Source organism: Dermacentor silvarum, chromosome 1, assembly GCF_013339745.2.
Source record: "Dermacentor silvarum isolate Dsil-2018 chromosome 1, BIME_Dsil_1.4, whole genome shotgun sequence".
NCBI lineage: Eukaryota > Metazoa > Arthropoda > Arachnida > Ixodida > Ixodidae > Dermacentor > Dermacentor silvarum.
Genome location: NC_051154.1, coordinates 42768856 through 42782547, shown reverse-complemented (window position 1 = coordinate 42782547; position 13692 = coordinate 42768856). Strand labels below are relative to the sequence as shown.

Here is a 13692-nt window from a genome sequence, read left to right as displayed (position 1 = left end):
TACTTGCCTGGAAGATTACGTATAGGGGTCTGATACCAAGTTAAAATAAAAATACCTAAAATAATGTGAAATAGAGTTTGCTTCTCTAACAAAGACAAGACAAAAACATTTTTTTTAATTTATTATTTTCTTGTTTCGTAAGTGGCAGCGCCGGAAATAACTTCCTGGCGGAAACATTCACGCGCCCTCTCGCTGCGGCAAGCCGCCGGACGAAAGCTCAGCGGCACGGCAGCGGATGCTGCTGACCAATGAATCGTTTTGGTATGGAAATGACGCTCCCTGTTTTCTGTTCTGCCGAAGTGTTCCTGCTATGTGATTGCTGCTAAGTGTCACACCACCATGACCAAGTGGACGCCTGTGCCGGATAAAGCAAAATATGGAGTGGGTAAGGCTGCTGGCTTTAAACACATCCTCTCATTCGCCTAAACCGCCCTGACAGTTAGCCTTGGCACCGTCGACGGCGTCTGCAAGTTATTTGACACTCGTGAATGTGTAATTGATACGTCCAGCCCATTGGGCGCGTCCCGTGCTCGCGCATACATGTAAATCTTGTCCCAAATGAGTCACCGCGGTCGAAGTTGTACTTTAATTTGCGCGCGGCAACAGGTAGTTCGGTCTCATGCTCAACATGGTTTAACAAGCAAGCACTTTCTTCATCAAATGAAACTCGGCGCTTGTTTCGTAACGCGTTGTTATTTGCATGCACGAAATAAAGATTCGGATGATTCAGATGGTGCACACCTTACAGCGTCTTGGGTGTAGCTGAGGCTCCGCGATTTTAAGTATGAGTAAGTGTGTGATGCTAGCCTTAGTAATCACGCTTGTACTTTTTCACTTCTTTGCATACAGCGATCGCCAACTTCACAGAAGAAGGGGTCCATAGGCTTCGGTTAAACGTCGGTGATTCAGTGTACATCTACGAGGAACTTGAAGGTATTCACAAGCTGGAATTTTGGTTGACCTCTGTCCCAGTGTACTCTTAATTCAGAGATGTCTGGTTTTAAACATGTAGCAGTTTAGCGTTTGCATGTGTTGTTAGTCGCTAATTATTTACTTGGTTCTGAAGGTGTGACGCTGGCTGAACATGTTGCACCTGGTCTCACACAATATGATGTGCCTTTTTGCATATATTGCAGCATGAATTCATTTGCTCTGGCTGCCCTTCACTTCATGAGGGAGCTCTACAAAGCATGAAACTTTGCTTCCTTTTCTTACTTCTGCTTTTAGACTGGTACTATGGCTGCTGCAGCAACAGCAAAACAAAAAAAGGAATATTTCCGAAAACTTACATTGCCGTCAAGGAGTCCATCATTGACAAGACTGGGTATCTTATTTTCCACCTTTAAATTTTGCAATTTTTTTTTTCAAATCTAACATTCATAAATTTCCTCCCAGCCCCCATGAAGTGGTCATTCCTAAGGAGCCGTCCATCATCAAGGAGATTACGGCTGTCCTTCGGGAATGGGGTCCCATTTGGAAACAGCTGTACCTTGTAGGTTTTTTCTTTCTTATATGTGGGTAGTTTAAAACGAAGTTGTCATTGAATATCATAGTTCTACTGAACATGAGGATTGGTAATACTATTATTAATAATAATTTTTTTTTCTTAAATGGGCACTATGTGTACTTTGTTTTTTCAGACAAACAGAACAGAATTTGATTCTGTTCGGAACATGATGTATGAGCTGATGGACTCTAGAAGAAAAATTATGTCTGGAACTCTGCCAGTGGTATGTGCTCCTCTTAGTTCTTTCAGCCTTCCTTTGTAACATTTGTTGCTCTTCCATGTTTGTCTGTTATTGCAACCACCTCTTAAATACAGCCTAGTCCTTAAACATTTGTTGTACCTGTAAATGTTGGCACTATTTTAACGTGCCAACATAAAATTATATTACGCAGATTGAGCAATACTTTGCATGTCTATGTCAAATCCACTTGAAGACCCCACAACTTGTACGTAATAGTAAGTTCTGCTTGCAAATGTTAATAATAGATCAGTGTCTACATAGAATATTTAGCGGTAATGTATTGTAAATAACGAGGAAGAAAAGTGAAGGAAAAGGCCATGGGATTCGTAACTGTCTTTCTTTTCACTGTACACCTGAACTGTCTGCTGCCTTGGAAAATATACAAAATAACAGAAGTAATGGACACAAGAAACAGAAAGTTACAATGAAAATGGTTTTAGAGAAAAGAAAAGAGCACACAAAGAAGCAACACAAGCACGTAACTATGCATACCTGGGCAACATTGTGCTCAGAAGCAGGTTGCTTGAAATTTTTTTTATATGGAGGTAAGCATGTGCACATGCATTGACATAGTGCTGTATATATGGGACCATAATTTGTTGTACTGTGCGAGAACTATTTAGGCATGGTATTGTTAGACTTTTATTGTTTTGTGTCATTATTAAGCCTGCCGTATTGAATAACCATTACCTGTCAATGACATCATGTAAGCTTATTCTGTGATCATTGTTCTTGTTGCAGCTTCTATGATATCTGGTGCCTCTAATGCATAACTGCAAATTCTTGTGATAATTGCATTGTGTGTTTGTTGCTAGTTGTGTACATTTCATGCTCATTGTGCACATCATGTGTATTAAATTATATTTCTGTGTATCACGCCATTTAATATGCTGCATAATTATTTTTGACATAACCACCACAGTGGCTCAATGGATGGTGTACTGCTGCAAGAGGTCACAAATTTGATTATTGGCTGTGGCAGCCACATTCCACTGGGGGTTGAAAACAAAAACACTGATTTACTAGATTTAGGGGCACACTAAAAACCCCATTTCAAAATTAATCTGGAGCTCGCTACTCCTTACAGACTAAAGTGCAGCTTTGGGACTTACACTCCAACATATCTTATTTTTGGTAGATGAATTCAATTGTGGCCCTAAAAATTTTCAGAAATGTACTGGAAAGCTGTGATTATAACACGATTGTATTTTTGCTTTCAGGATGAGCTGAGAGAATTGAAGCAAAAGGTTACCGCAAAGATTGAAATGGGCAATGCGTAAGTTGGCAAAGGCATCTTGTAATACTTCATAGCAGTTGCACATCTGTTTTCACATTTCTTTACTAATGCTTGCCATGGCCACTTGCAGGATCCTTGACCTTGATTTGGTTGTTCGACACAGCAGCGGCAATATCCTGAACCCAGACGTCACTAGTACCATTGACCTGTACCGTGCACATGTGGATGCCACAAAAAGGATCAAGCAGATGTCCTTGGTAAAAAACAAACTCATAGCATTGATTTCTTCAGATGGTGAAGGAGCATGAATTGTGCACTCATTAGTCACCAATTTATTTGCATTCTGGCTTGTTCATATTCATCATGGAGTGCCTATTAAATTTGTTTGTGGTCTAACTTCTTCTCTAAAAAATGTCTAATTTGATATTTCACTAGATCTTTATGGGCTTAAAATTGTTCCTTAGATTAAATGTTTTTTTTTTTAATATGTTTTGTATTTGTTAAACATGCTTTGGAATAATGTGTTTTGTTCGTTTGATAAATTGATTAGCATTCGAGTAAGGGGCACAGCACAAGACCGACAAGGATCGAGAAATGAATGGCTCACATGGGTGACTGTGTTCGTTTATTTTGCTGCCCCTTTCTGTTTACTCTATTACCATTACTCGTGTTTGTAGTCAACTAACACTGTCCTTTGAGTTGTTAAGTGTTATTTATGCACTCATGAACATTACAAACTATATAACTATAGTTATTTTGATGTGGAACTCATGGCAGTACCTTGCAGCAAAAGCCTACAAGGTTCTCCCATAAGTTACTCATTATAGAGATATTAGCTGTCAGAAACTGGGAGCTGTACTATCATTTCATAAAATCTTTGCAACAAAGTCTGTGATAGGTCAGCGGATAGGACAACAAATGGTAGACAGCTTGTACTGACTTTCATCATTACTACTTGCTGGTGAACCAGCAAGTGGTAAGGTTCAATGAACAAGAATGAGCATTTGTTTTTGTCTGTTACTTTTTCTGTGCTATTTGCATGTGCTGTCTTCGCTTCACTGAGTAACAGAGTTGAAGACAGAACACACTTGGGCCCCTTTTGCACATGTGCAACTGTCATGTTGCTAGTCAATAAACAAGGGCACTGTATTCTCTGTGTTAGCCTCACTGGCAGAGTGCCCACTGCTCCCCCAGCAGCCTATGTTCAGTTCCTTATATTGTTGATATCTTGCCTTTTTTTGTGCTCTAGAACTTTATGTACAGCCTGTTTTTCTTTATTTTTACATGGGTAAATTTTTAGAAACAATTGCCGGTTGCATACAATTTGTGAAAGCCTCCAGCACTGCTGGAGGTTTCACACTGTGAAAACTCTTGTACCGTGATGGTGTGGTCTATCCTCAAAGCAAATATTGCTCACAGTGTGGCATTTTCTAGCATGGGGTTCTAGCAAAGGCGGTTTGCTGTCTTGCAAGCATCTCTCAAGCAGGGATTTGCGACATGAAGTGGCAGCGGTGGGAAGCCACTGTGTGGAAGCTGCATGCGGGAGCGAAATGTGCATATGGCCCATCCAGGAAGTAGCCAGGGTTGCACCAAATTTTGGCCACAGTTCCTTCGCCATAGTGGCTACAGAAGGAATCTTCGTTGCTCAGGGAAGTTAAATTAGAGAAAAAAAAAAAAAAAAAACTGCAGTTCTACAAGTGCACCTAGATTGCATGGACATGTGTATATGGCCTGCAGAGGCCTGTTTGGCTTTTTCACAGGTTACTAGTTTTCAATTACAGTATTTAGTGCATATTATATTCCCAGTTGATGTGCATCGTTCACCTAGGCTGTTCTAACTTGTAAACTTCTTGTCACCGGATTGTGTATCAAGGTGTCTGTCATGAAGATTTCACCTGCCTCATTTCACACCACACGCACAATACATGCCTTGATTGAACTGCGTTGTGAGTAATGTGGCAATGCCATGTGTAACACTGTATCTCATCTTCCCAAACCTGATAACAGCTTGTCAGCTGGCTTACTGAAGAAGAAAAGTGTTGCTTGGTTTTGTGTTAGACAAATTGAGGAGAGGCAACCTTTGTGCTTTTGAATGTGTAAATGACAGTTTAGGTAATAATATTAATGGGGGAAATGGCCAAATTACCTGCCTTCTAAAATAAAAATTTGGTTAGTCATAGTTGATATCAACTCTGACAGTTAAGCATGTGCACTAAATTGAGTAATTATTAATACTTTTGTTAATTAACCAAGTAACCATCACAGTTCATCTTTCAAGTTGTGCATCTGTCCATATAGCCCAGCTGTGAAAGGAGAATAGTGCTCCGTCATGACGTGGTAGTTGAGACAAGCATCTGAAGAACAAAGGAAGAACAGCCTGTATAATAACTAGGGTTATGTGAATAGTAAGTTTTAAAACCAAATCGAATACGAATCAAATATAGAATATTTTTTGTTAGTTTTCGAATAATAAGCACCCTTTTTTCCATTATTATAAAGCAATGTTAACAGCACAGTATTCGCTACAATTGCAAGATTCTTTCATTGCCATGCACATTATAAAGCACGCTTTATCAAAAGCTTGAATAGAGCGTTATGGACAATCAGGTTTCTTTGAAGCATGTGTGGTCATGCATTATCAGAATGAAGTTTAAAAAGGCAGTCTTATGAACTTGTTGTCTCTGTGTGCGTATACCTTCGAGATCAGAAGGGGAATGTGTGTTGACTGCAGCAGTGGCAGAGCAAGAAAAGCATTTGTTCTCTAGTTTGAATTATTGCTGCAGATGGTGCCACTATTATATCAAATGATGTTACAATGGAGCATATTCAGTATTACTCCTAAGAGAACACACAGTTGCAGCATTGATAAATAGCAAACAATAATCATAGCAGAATGTCATGGCTGAGCAAGATTTAAGCAGGAATGATTTCAGTTTAGCTTGGAAAGTCTGGAGCAATGCAGTGTGCTCACGTAACTTCCCATTTTCTGTTTACTGTGGCAGTGGTGAAATTTCCTTTATTCTTGCTTCAATTTTATATTTGATCATGCACTGCTGGCAATATGAAGTATTCAAAACCTAATAGAAAAGTATTGTTGTTTGCTAATAGTGACTATTTGATTCCAGGACCGAATTGAATAGGGCAATATTCAAGTCGTTATTCAAAAGCTTCGAATATTTGCACACCCATAATAATAATGCACTTTTCTGTGGTTAGTAGTTTCTGAGTTTATGACTTCAGCTTTTTTGAAAGCTTTTGTAAGACAATATTTCAACAATGTCCTGAGTCATATGACTGGTTTATTTTAAAATGAAGTAAGAATTTAAACCTTACCTTGTTTGCTTGTCATGTGCGAGTCTGACCAGCCTGGGCAATATGCTTGTCTGGTGCTGCTCACACTTTTTTTTTATTCTTTTTTTTTTTTACCAGACGCAGCTAGACATTGGGTCTCCCAAGGCATCAAGCCATTACTGCCACAATCTGTTTGTTGTTGTGAAAAACTTTGTCTGCCGCATTGGAGATGACGCAGATCTTCTCATGACTCTCTATGATGCCAAAGAACAGAAGTTCATCAGGTCTGGTCATCACACTGCCTACTTAAAAATAAATGCATTTAGCACTGATTTTTTTTCTTAGATGTCTACTGGATGTTTTTCTTTCAGTGAGAACTACTATGTCCAGTGGGCCAAATGTGGTCTTATTAAAGACTTGGACCAGCTCAACAACTTAAGGGTGCTGTTCACTGTAAGTCTACAATTGCTTATGCTGCTGATTTCTCCATACGGGTTATGTGCAGGCAAGTTACCTTTAATTTACATTTTTTCTGTTTTAGGACTTGGGCAGTCGGGATTTGAGTCGTGAACGAGTCAACTTCATCTGTCAGATCATTCGCATTGGTAAGGCACCCCAAGTCAGATATATAATGGGTGATGCTCCTTTTGCATCATCGCTTGTTGCACTGACTGTCATTCAAATACTTAATTAAAAAAAAAAATCTTTACAAAGGTGCCATGGAGCTAAAGGAAAATGATCACAAAAGGTCAACATTATATTCTAAGAAGGCATGTGAATCTGAAGGCATGCGTCGACCATTTGGTGTTGCTGGTGAGTCGTGTTGTAACTATTGAGGTGTTGCTTAATTTGGTGCTCTCAAACAAAAGTTTGTATATTTGTATTGTCAAATGGGACAAGAATCCACCTATATTGGACAAAATTGCACCTATATAGGCACTTTACTTTGAACACTGTCTTTCACAACCATGTTTGATGTTTCAGCCATGGACATTACTGACATCATCAGTGGGAAGATTGACAGTGATGAAGAGAAGCAGCATTTTGTCCCCTACATTCAGTAAGTACAGCTGATGAGCAAAGTCTGTTCCCACATTAAAAATAAAAAAGTAAAAATGCCTTAAATATCATTACAAAGACGCATCTTAATGGTAGTGTACCTTCATGAGAGTGACAGATTGCGATATGTGGGCATAAGATGTAATAGTCTTGTCTGCAACTACATCATACTGATCAAATTGCCTGGATGACTCTTGAGCTACTTGCAAAAGTGAGGTTGTTTAAGGGGATTATTTTTTTACATTTGATTATTCTTATTACTTATTCTCTTAATATTACTTAATATTTTCATGATGCCATCACTGAATGTATAGCGTCTAAAAACAGTTCTCATTGTTAAGGCCATATGAGCAGATTGTGAACTCTGATGCCGTTTTCAGACTACTAATGCCATACTTTGTAGCAATGCATCTGAAAGTCAATAAACTGTCTGCTCATGAATAGGGTACATTGTGCGTTTTTCTTTGTTGCTCTTGGTTAGAAGTGTAGGTTTTAAGCCTACAAACCTTTGAAATGTTTAACAACGCATGGGCATGTTAATAATGACAATTCTGAGCTCTGTACGTTGCTTTGAAAACTCTGCCGCCTGTTTAATTGAACTGTGCACCCGTGGAATATGAGTCACCTGCACTGAATGGAGCTGCAAGCATGCCCAAGGCTGTTAAAAACAACACACAATCCTGTTAGTAGTTCTTAGATCCATACATGTGATGCAATTGGTACAATGAATTGTGCACAGTTTGTAACAGCCTCCTGACATGATAAAAAAACTTGTTGGGTAAAGAATTGTGGCACGTACCAAACATGTTCACTTAATGATCTTAAATAGCAAGTTTTTCTTTGGGGGGGAAAAAAACCTTTCATAGAGCAGGTTTCCGTGGTGCATTTTGTTAGCAGGCATATTTTTTTCTGCTTGCAGTACAGTTTCAATGATGCAAGTCTGTTTTACTGTTTCTGCTTTCGTTGAAGGGGAAGTGGTAATCAATTATTTTCTTGCGGTTAGGTTAATTTGAGAGCTAGAAGTATTACACAACACAGTATGTGACGTTGCTTAAGTGTTGATCACCAGCGTCATGAAATGTGCATATGTGCATGAAATGTTTAATGGGCGCCTGAGTGAAGTGTAATGAGAATGTAGTGTTGCCATCAACAGTGAAATGCATGCCTTTAGGCAACAGGACTGTCACTCTCATTGTTATGACTGTACAGGTGAGCATGGTTAGTGTAATAATGCACATTGCACGAGAAGGAATGATAAAAACAAACTGGGTGTACTTATAGACCTTTCCTGCCTGTGAACAGTAAGAGCTCTGAATGATGAAAAGGAAGTGCAATAAATTGCTGGATGTGTTGTCTCACATCAACTTTATGGTGCATCTTTAGTGTCTTTAGTGCTCAGACATGCAATACACTTCCACTGAGAGGGAGGGGAAGCATTTTTGGCACCCCAAAACTTGTTGTTTGCATCCAGTAGTTTGAGCTGAATGATCACACTTGAGCTTTCTGGGGGGCCCTGGCAGGTGTGGAGAGAGAGACTTCTTGGACACAGCCATCAAAAAGGCCCTGGCAGCCAAAGAGGTCACCCAGAAAGAACACAAAGGCCAGGGTCTTTGGATCTGCCTCAAGTTGCTGCATGGTGACAGCAAGCAAGTGCGTGAAGAGAACCCACACCTTGTTTCTGGGACCACAGCTGTGGCACGGAAGATGGGCTTCCCGGAAGTCATCCTGCCTGGTGATGTTCTTGATCCACTCTTTTGGTGCCAACATCAACTGTTGGCCAGTTAATGAGATCGGTGACAAAATGAGGGAAAGGATACTTTTAGCAAGTGATGAATGTTTTACAGTAGAGATCACTTATTTTGAACTGGCATACTACAAAATGTTAATATTTAACAGTAGTTATATATCCCCTTACCAAAACAGTGTTAAAAGTGTAAAATGTCATGCAAATAGTTACGTGTTAGCCTCTGTATCTTTCATAAGGTTCAAAGCTGCGTCATCCATGAACATGCAGTATGTTGCAAAGCAAGTGACATTATCCCGTGCTTGACTGGCTTTCATAGGTTCAGTTGGAGCAGCTTTTCTTTTTTTTTTTTTTTGTTCCACTGCGGTCGATTCATATTCCACTATTTTTGTGGAGTGGGTCTGCATGTTTCTTCTCTGAGATTTTTCAAGTCAACTTGTGTTGTGCTAGATTGCTTTCTCATGCTTTTGTAGTACTGGTGCAGGTTCGGCTAGAGGGCTGGACTTACTGAGTTGGGGGGGGACGAGAGTATCTAGCTCTATCGCATTGTGCAACTTTAATTTTCTTTTCTGCCTATTAAGGGCTTGACTAACAATTTAAGGTCTACTGGTGGCAGAGCTAACAACAGTCATATTAAATTACCCAGAAGCCTTGATAATCCCTTTTTGGATCTGCCATTGACATGTCGGTACAGAAGAGATGACAAATATTCATGTTTGTTTTCTCTACTGTATTACAATAGCTTTGCTGTTCATGGTTGCTTGTAACTGGGAGAATTATTGTTAGTATATTTTGTTAACTGTATGGATCGCACCCAGTTCATGTACTTTAAATTTGTTACATTTTTTATAGACATCTATTTCATTACTGAATTCATACAGAAAGAAAAATGTTGTGAGGCAAAAACCAACTGGCAGCTGTGCTGCTCAGAGCACTGGTTTCATTATGATATTCTTACTTTTTGTACTACATGGCTGGGTTATCAGTGAATCTTATCAGACATGTTTCATCACATTCTTCGGATAGCCATAGCAGTATGCAGGCTTGGGCATCAGATTGGTGCCAGGAAGTGTGAATCAGAGCCTTTTATCACATTTTGAGTTATCTCTGTGTGTGTGTGTGTGTCACTGATGATGATGATCAGATGACATAACGAATAAGCGAGTTGTTTAGCCAGTTTATAGTTTCTAGAAATGGTGAAGCATGGCAGAGGTCTTACGAGTTATCAATCCACTTGCAATTTTTACACAGGTGCTAGTCAGACTAAAAAAAAATTCAGGTTAAAGGTAACGTGTGAGCAACAAGTCAGTATATCATGTGGAATATTTCTTTTTCTTCCAGTTGTGCAAGTGTGGTTGACCTATACTGAGTCAACATATGCATGCACTAATACTGTATATAAACTTCTCATCACTATTGTGATCAGTCTGATATGGACGTCTTTCTAGCAGACGAACGTCTAAGCCCTTTTACTTATATACTGAGTCAACATATGTGTGCACTAATATTGTATATAAACTTATCGTCGGTATAAGTAGTCTAGTGTGCATATCTTTCTTGGAGATGTCTAAGCCCTTTCAGACAGAAAATATTGTCCTAAAGTGGCCATGTCCTATGCAAAAAGCTGGGCATTGTGTACAGTGGAATAAGCGAAAATATATATGTTCTAAAAGATGAAAAGTCGAATGGCATATTGGCATGGTGTTGTATGTTAGTAGCATCTTAAAATAAGACTCGTCATGTTACTATAATCTTTGTGTGAGGAGCACTACCAGGTTTATAGAGCAGGAACTTAAGGATACAAGCATCTCAGTGACATTTTATTCCTTATATATGACAGTACATCTTCATTATCTTAAGTCCAAGTACTGTCTGTAGATGGCGTGCTCAAATTCATTGACCTATGGCTGTCAATATGATGTCATGCAGCAACTACCCTGTTGTGTACAACTGTGAAAGGCGTTGAAGTGAATTGTAAATAAGCTGATGTAATGTGTCGAGACACTTCCTTTCCAGGTGGTTCTCTGCTTCTTGTCTTATGGAGATACTACCAATACTTTTTTGTTTCGGCCTTTCACTGAAGCTTGCTTGTGGCATTGTGAATATTTTCATTGGCCTGTAGAAGAAGAAAAAATATAATTTTCTTCGCTTGGCTTTATTTCTATAGCTTTTGCTTTATTACAGGCGATGTACGGAATGACCTGTACTTGACACTTGTCCAGGCTGAATTCTCTAAAGGTACCAAGACCTCAGACAGAAATATTGAGGTCACAGTGAAAGTGTGCAATGACAAAGGATCTGTCATTCCTGTAAGCCTAAGTATTGATTCTGTGAACCTTTTGTGTGATAAAAATCTTTTGTGCTGTATTTATATTAGTGTCTTCTACCTTCTGTTTTGTTCCATACCTATTATGATTTCGTTTCTTTTAGTGTTCCATGTCCAACAGCGAGTAAGTATACAGCCGAACATGCTGCTTGCCTGTTTAGCAAACTGGTGTGTTAATTATCTTGAACACTGTCATAGTTCCATAGATGAAGCATAGATGAAGCATTGAGTAAATATCTTATGTGATATATGTAATACAAATAAGTTATAGAGGTACTAAATAATAGAGGTACTAAATAAATAGAGGTACAAGTAATTTTGAGACTTCTGTCATTTTGTGGTGTGATCATCGTAGGGTATTGTTTATATTGTATAGTGTACTTGAAGTGAGGGTGTCATCCATTCTCTCTCTCAGAAAATATGTATGCTTCAGAATGGTGCTTTATAATATGAATGTTTATTTGTATGATTATTCTTTGAATATGTATGTTATGTCACCTTTATGACAATTGCACGAACGTGTGATGAACTCTGTGCTTGACAAGGATTAGGGGAAGTTGATCTGATAGTGAATGCTTTTTCTACTCAGGGTGTCATAAGCATTGGATCAGGCTCTGAAAGCCTTGATGAATACCACAGTGTGATTTACTACCATGAAGACAAGCCACGTTGGATGGAAACATTCAAGGTATCAAAGTTTCTCAGTTTTCGAATTATAGGTGAGCCTGCGTTGTTTCGTGCAATGTGTATCTAAAGTAAGCACTTCTATAAAGATATACCTGCCAGCTTTATCATGCTTCCTCTTATCAGACATTTGTAAACAAGTTTTATCCATATGGTGCATGTTGTGCAGAATGAGTAGCACAAATTACTAATTAAACTTGTCAATCACATGTGACCCATCTTAGTAGCTTTCCACACCTTTTTCCTCTAATGTGAAACCTTACAACCGACAGACGTACATAGTATTTAGAAACTACTTGTTTCACATCTGCTCTTGCAACATTGCGAAAAGTGTTTATAATAAAGCTTGGGGTTTTGGTGTCTATTTCTTAAATCTGTTGCGTTTGCTTTTGCTTTTTCGGAACAATGAGTGTCTTGTGTTTATCCTTTTTTTTTTTTTTTCAGATTGCAGTTCCTATTGAACAGTTTTACTATGCTCATCTGTTGTTTACATTTAAGCACAGGTCATCAAATGAAGGTAATTAATAATATGAAGTCTGTGTCTTATCCTTAGATAAAGAGAGGGAAGAAATTGAAAACTTGTCTTTTTTTCTTCACTTTACCAGCAAAAGACAGAGTTGAGAAACCATTTGCTATGTCATTTGTCAAGCTGATGCAAGAAAATGGCACGACACTGAATGACGAAGTGCATGAGCTTCTTGTCTATAGGGTGAGAGAGAAGTTTTTCCTTCAGTACCATGTCAACATGAAGTTAGATTTACTGGCTGCATAAACCTATATCATTAGTTTTGTACACATATAAGTGCTAGTGGGCAAAAATGATATGCTACGAAATCTTGGTGCTGCTGAGTTGATGCCACTGTGCTTGTCAGCATTATGTATAGTGAGGCAGGTTGAATGCATCTTTTCTTCAATAGGGGCAAAGGACACGTTAAATTTGCTCCCAGCAATTGGTGCGAGGCAAGACACATACTCCTAACTGCAGTCAAATGGTATCAGCTTTTAATTAACAGCGTTTGGCTTTTCTGTGATTAGGTGCTGCATGGCTTAATTTAGTGCCGGTCATAGCTGGTACATTTCACTGCAAATCACAAAATTTATTTGTTGGTGTTGGTTTTGTGCATTATTAAAGGGTGGGACAGCCACCATATCTTTAACAAGAAGCTCTCATGTCAAACCAAAGATGGAGCATGAAGACTCTATTGCCTCAATGTGTCATCCTTTTAGTTCAAAATGCAAGCCAAGTGCATGAAGTGCATAGGTCATGAGTGATGTCATGGTGATCTCAGCCAGTGGTTGCATGGTGTTACAAGCCACTGATGCACCAGTTGGCCTGGTGTAATGCATTCATGCCGCGCACTGCTGCCAAAAGCTGAGTGTGTAGAGCCATCTACTGGTGCTACCTAATTGATTTGTCCATTGTGCCTCACTCTATGCTTTTTTTTCATTCAGCATGATATGCAGAGAAGCATTAAGTGGGTTGGAAGAGAATGACCAGTTTGGGGGTTCAAGAGCTGACTCAATGCAGTTCAGCCATTGGTATCGTAACATGGCCAGGGAACCACCACACTTGATGAACTAATGTGTCAATGGTCTATGACAA

The 13692-nt window shown here is 39.1% G+C and overlaps 1 protein-coding gene across 3 annotated transcripts in view; it reads left to right on the top strand.

Annotated features, from left to right (window-relative positions):
* Positions 1 to 177: 177 nt before the first annotated feature.
* Positions 178 to 13692, top strand: part of LOC119461662 (dedicator of cytokinesis protein 1-like) — an 87695-nt gene continuing 74180 nt past the window's right edge. For all 3 annotated transcript variants that reach the window (XM_037723048.2, XM_037723042.2, XM_037723036.2), the window contains exons 1-17: positions 178 to 385; positions 850 to 933; positions 1228 to 1324; positions 1396 to 1492; positions 1641 to 1730; positions 2969 to 3024; positions 3116 to 3242; positions 6415 to 6560; positions 6648 to 6729; positions 6818 to 6881; positions 6991 to 7089; positions 7261 to 7336; positions 8856 to 9067; positions 11264 to 11388; positions 11995 to 12093; positions 12534 to 12606; positions 12695 to 12798. In XM_037723048.2, the coding sequence (XP_037578976.1) occupies positions 340 to 385; positions 850 to 933; positions 1228 to 1324; positions 1396 to 1492; positions 1641 to 1730; positions 2969 to 3024; positions 3116 to 3242; positions 6415 to 6560; positions 6648 to 6729; positions 6818 to 6881; positions 6991 to 7089; positions 7261 to 7336; positions 8856 to 9067; positions 11264 to 11388; positions 11995 to 12093; positions 12534 to 12606; positions 12695 to 12798 (1677 nt within the window). In that variant the 5' untranslated portion in view covers positions 178 to 339. The remainder of the gene's footprint in view (positions 386 to 849; positions 934 to 1227; positions 1325 to 1395; positions 1493 to 1640; positions 1731 to 2968; positions 3025 to 3115; positions 3243 to 6414; positions 6561 to 6647; positions 6730 to 6817; positions 6882 to 6990; positions 7090 to 7260; positions 7337 to 8855; positions 9068 to 11263; positions 11389 to 11994; positions 12094 to 12533; positions 12607 to 12694; positions 12799 to 13692) is intronic.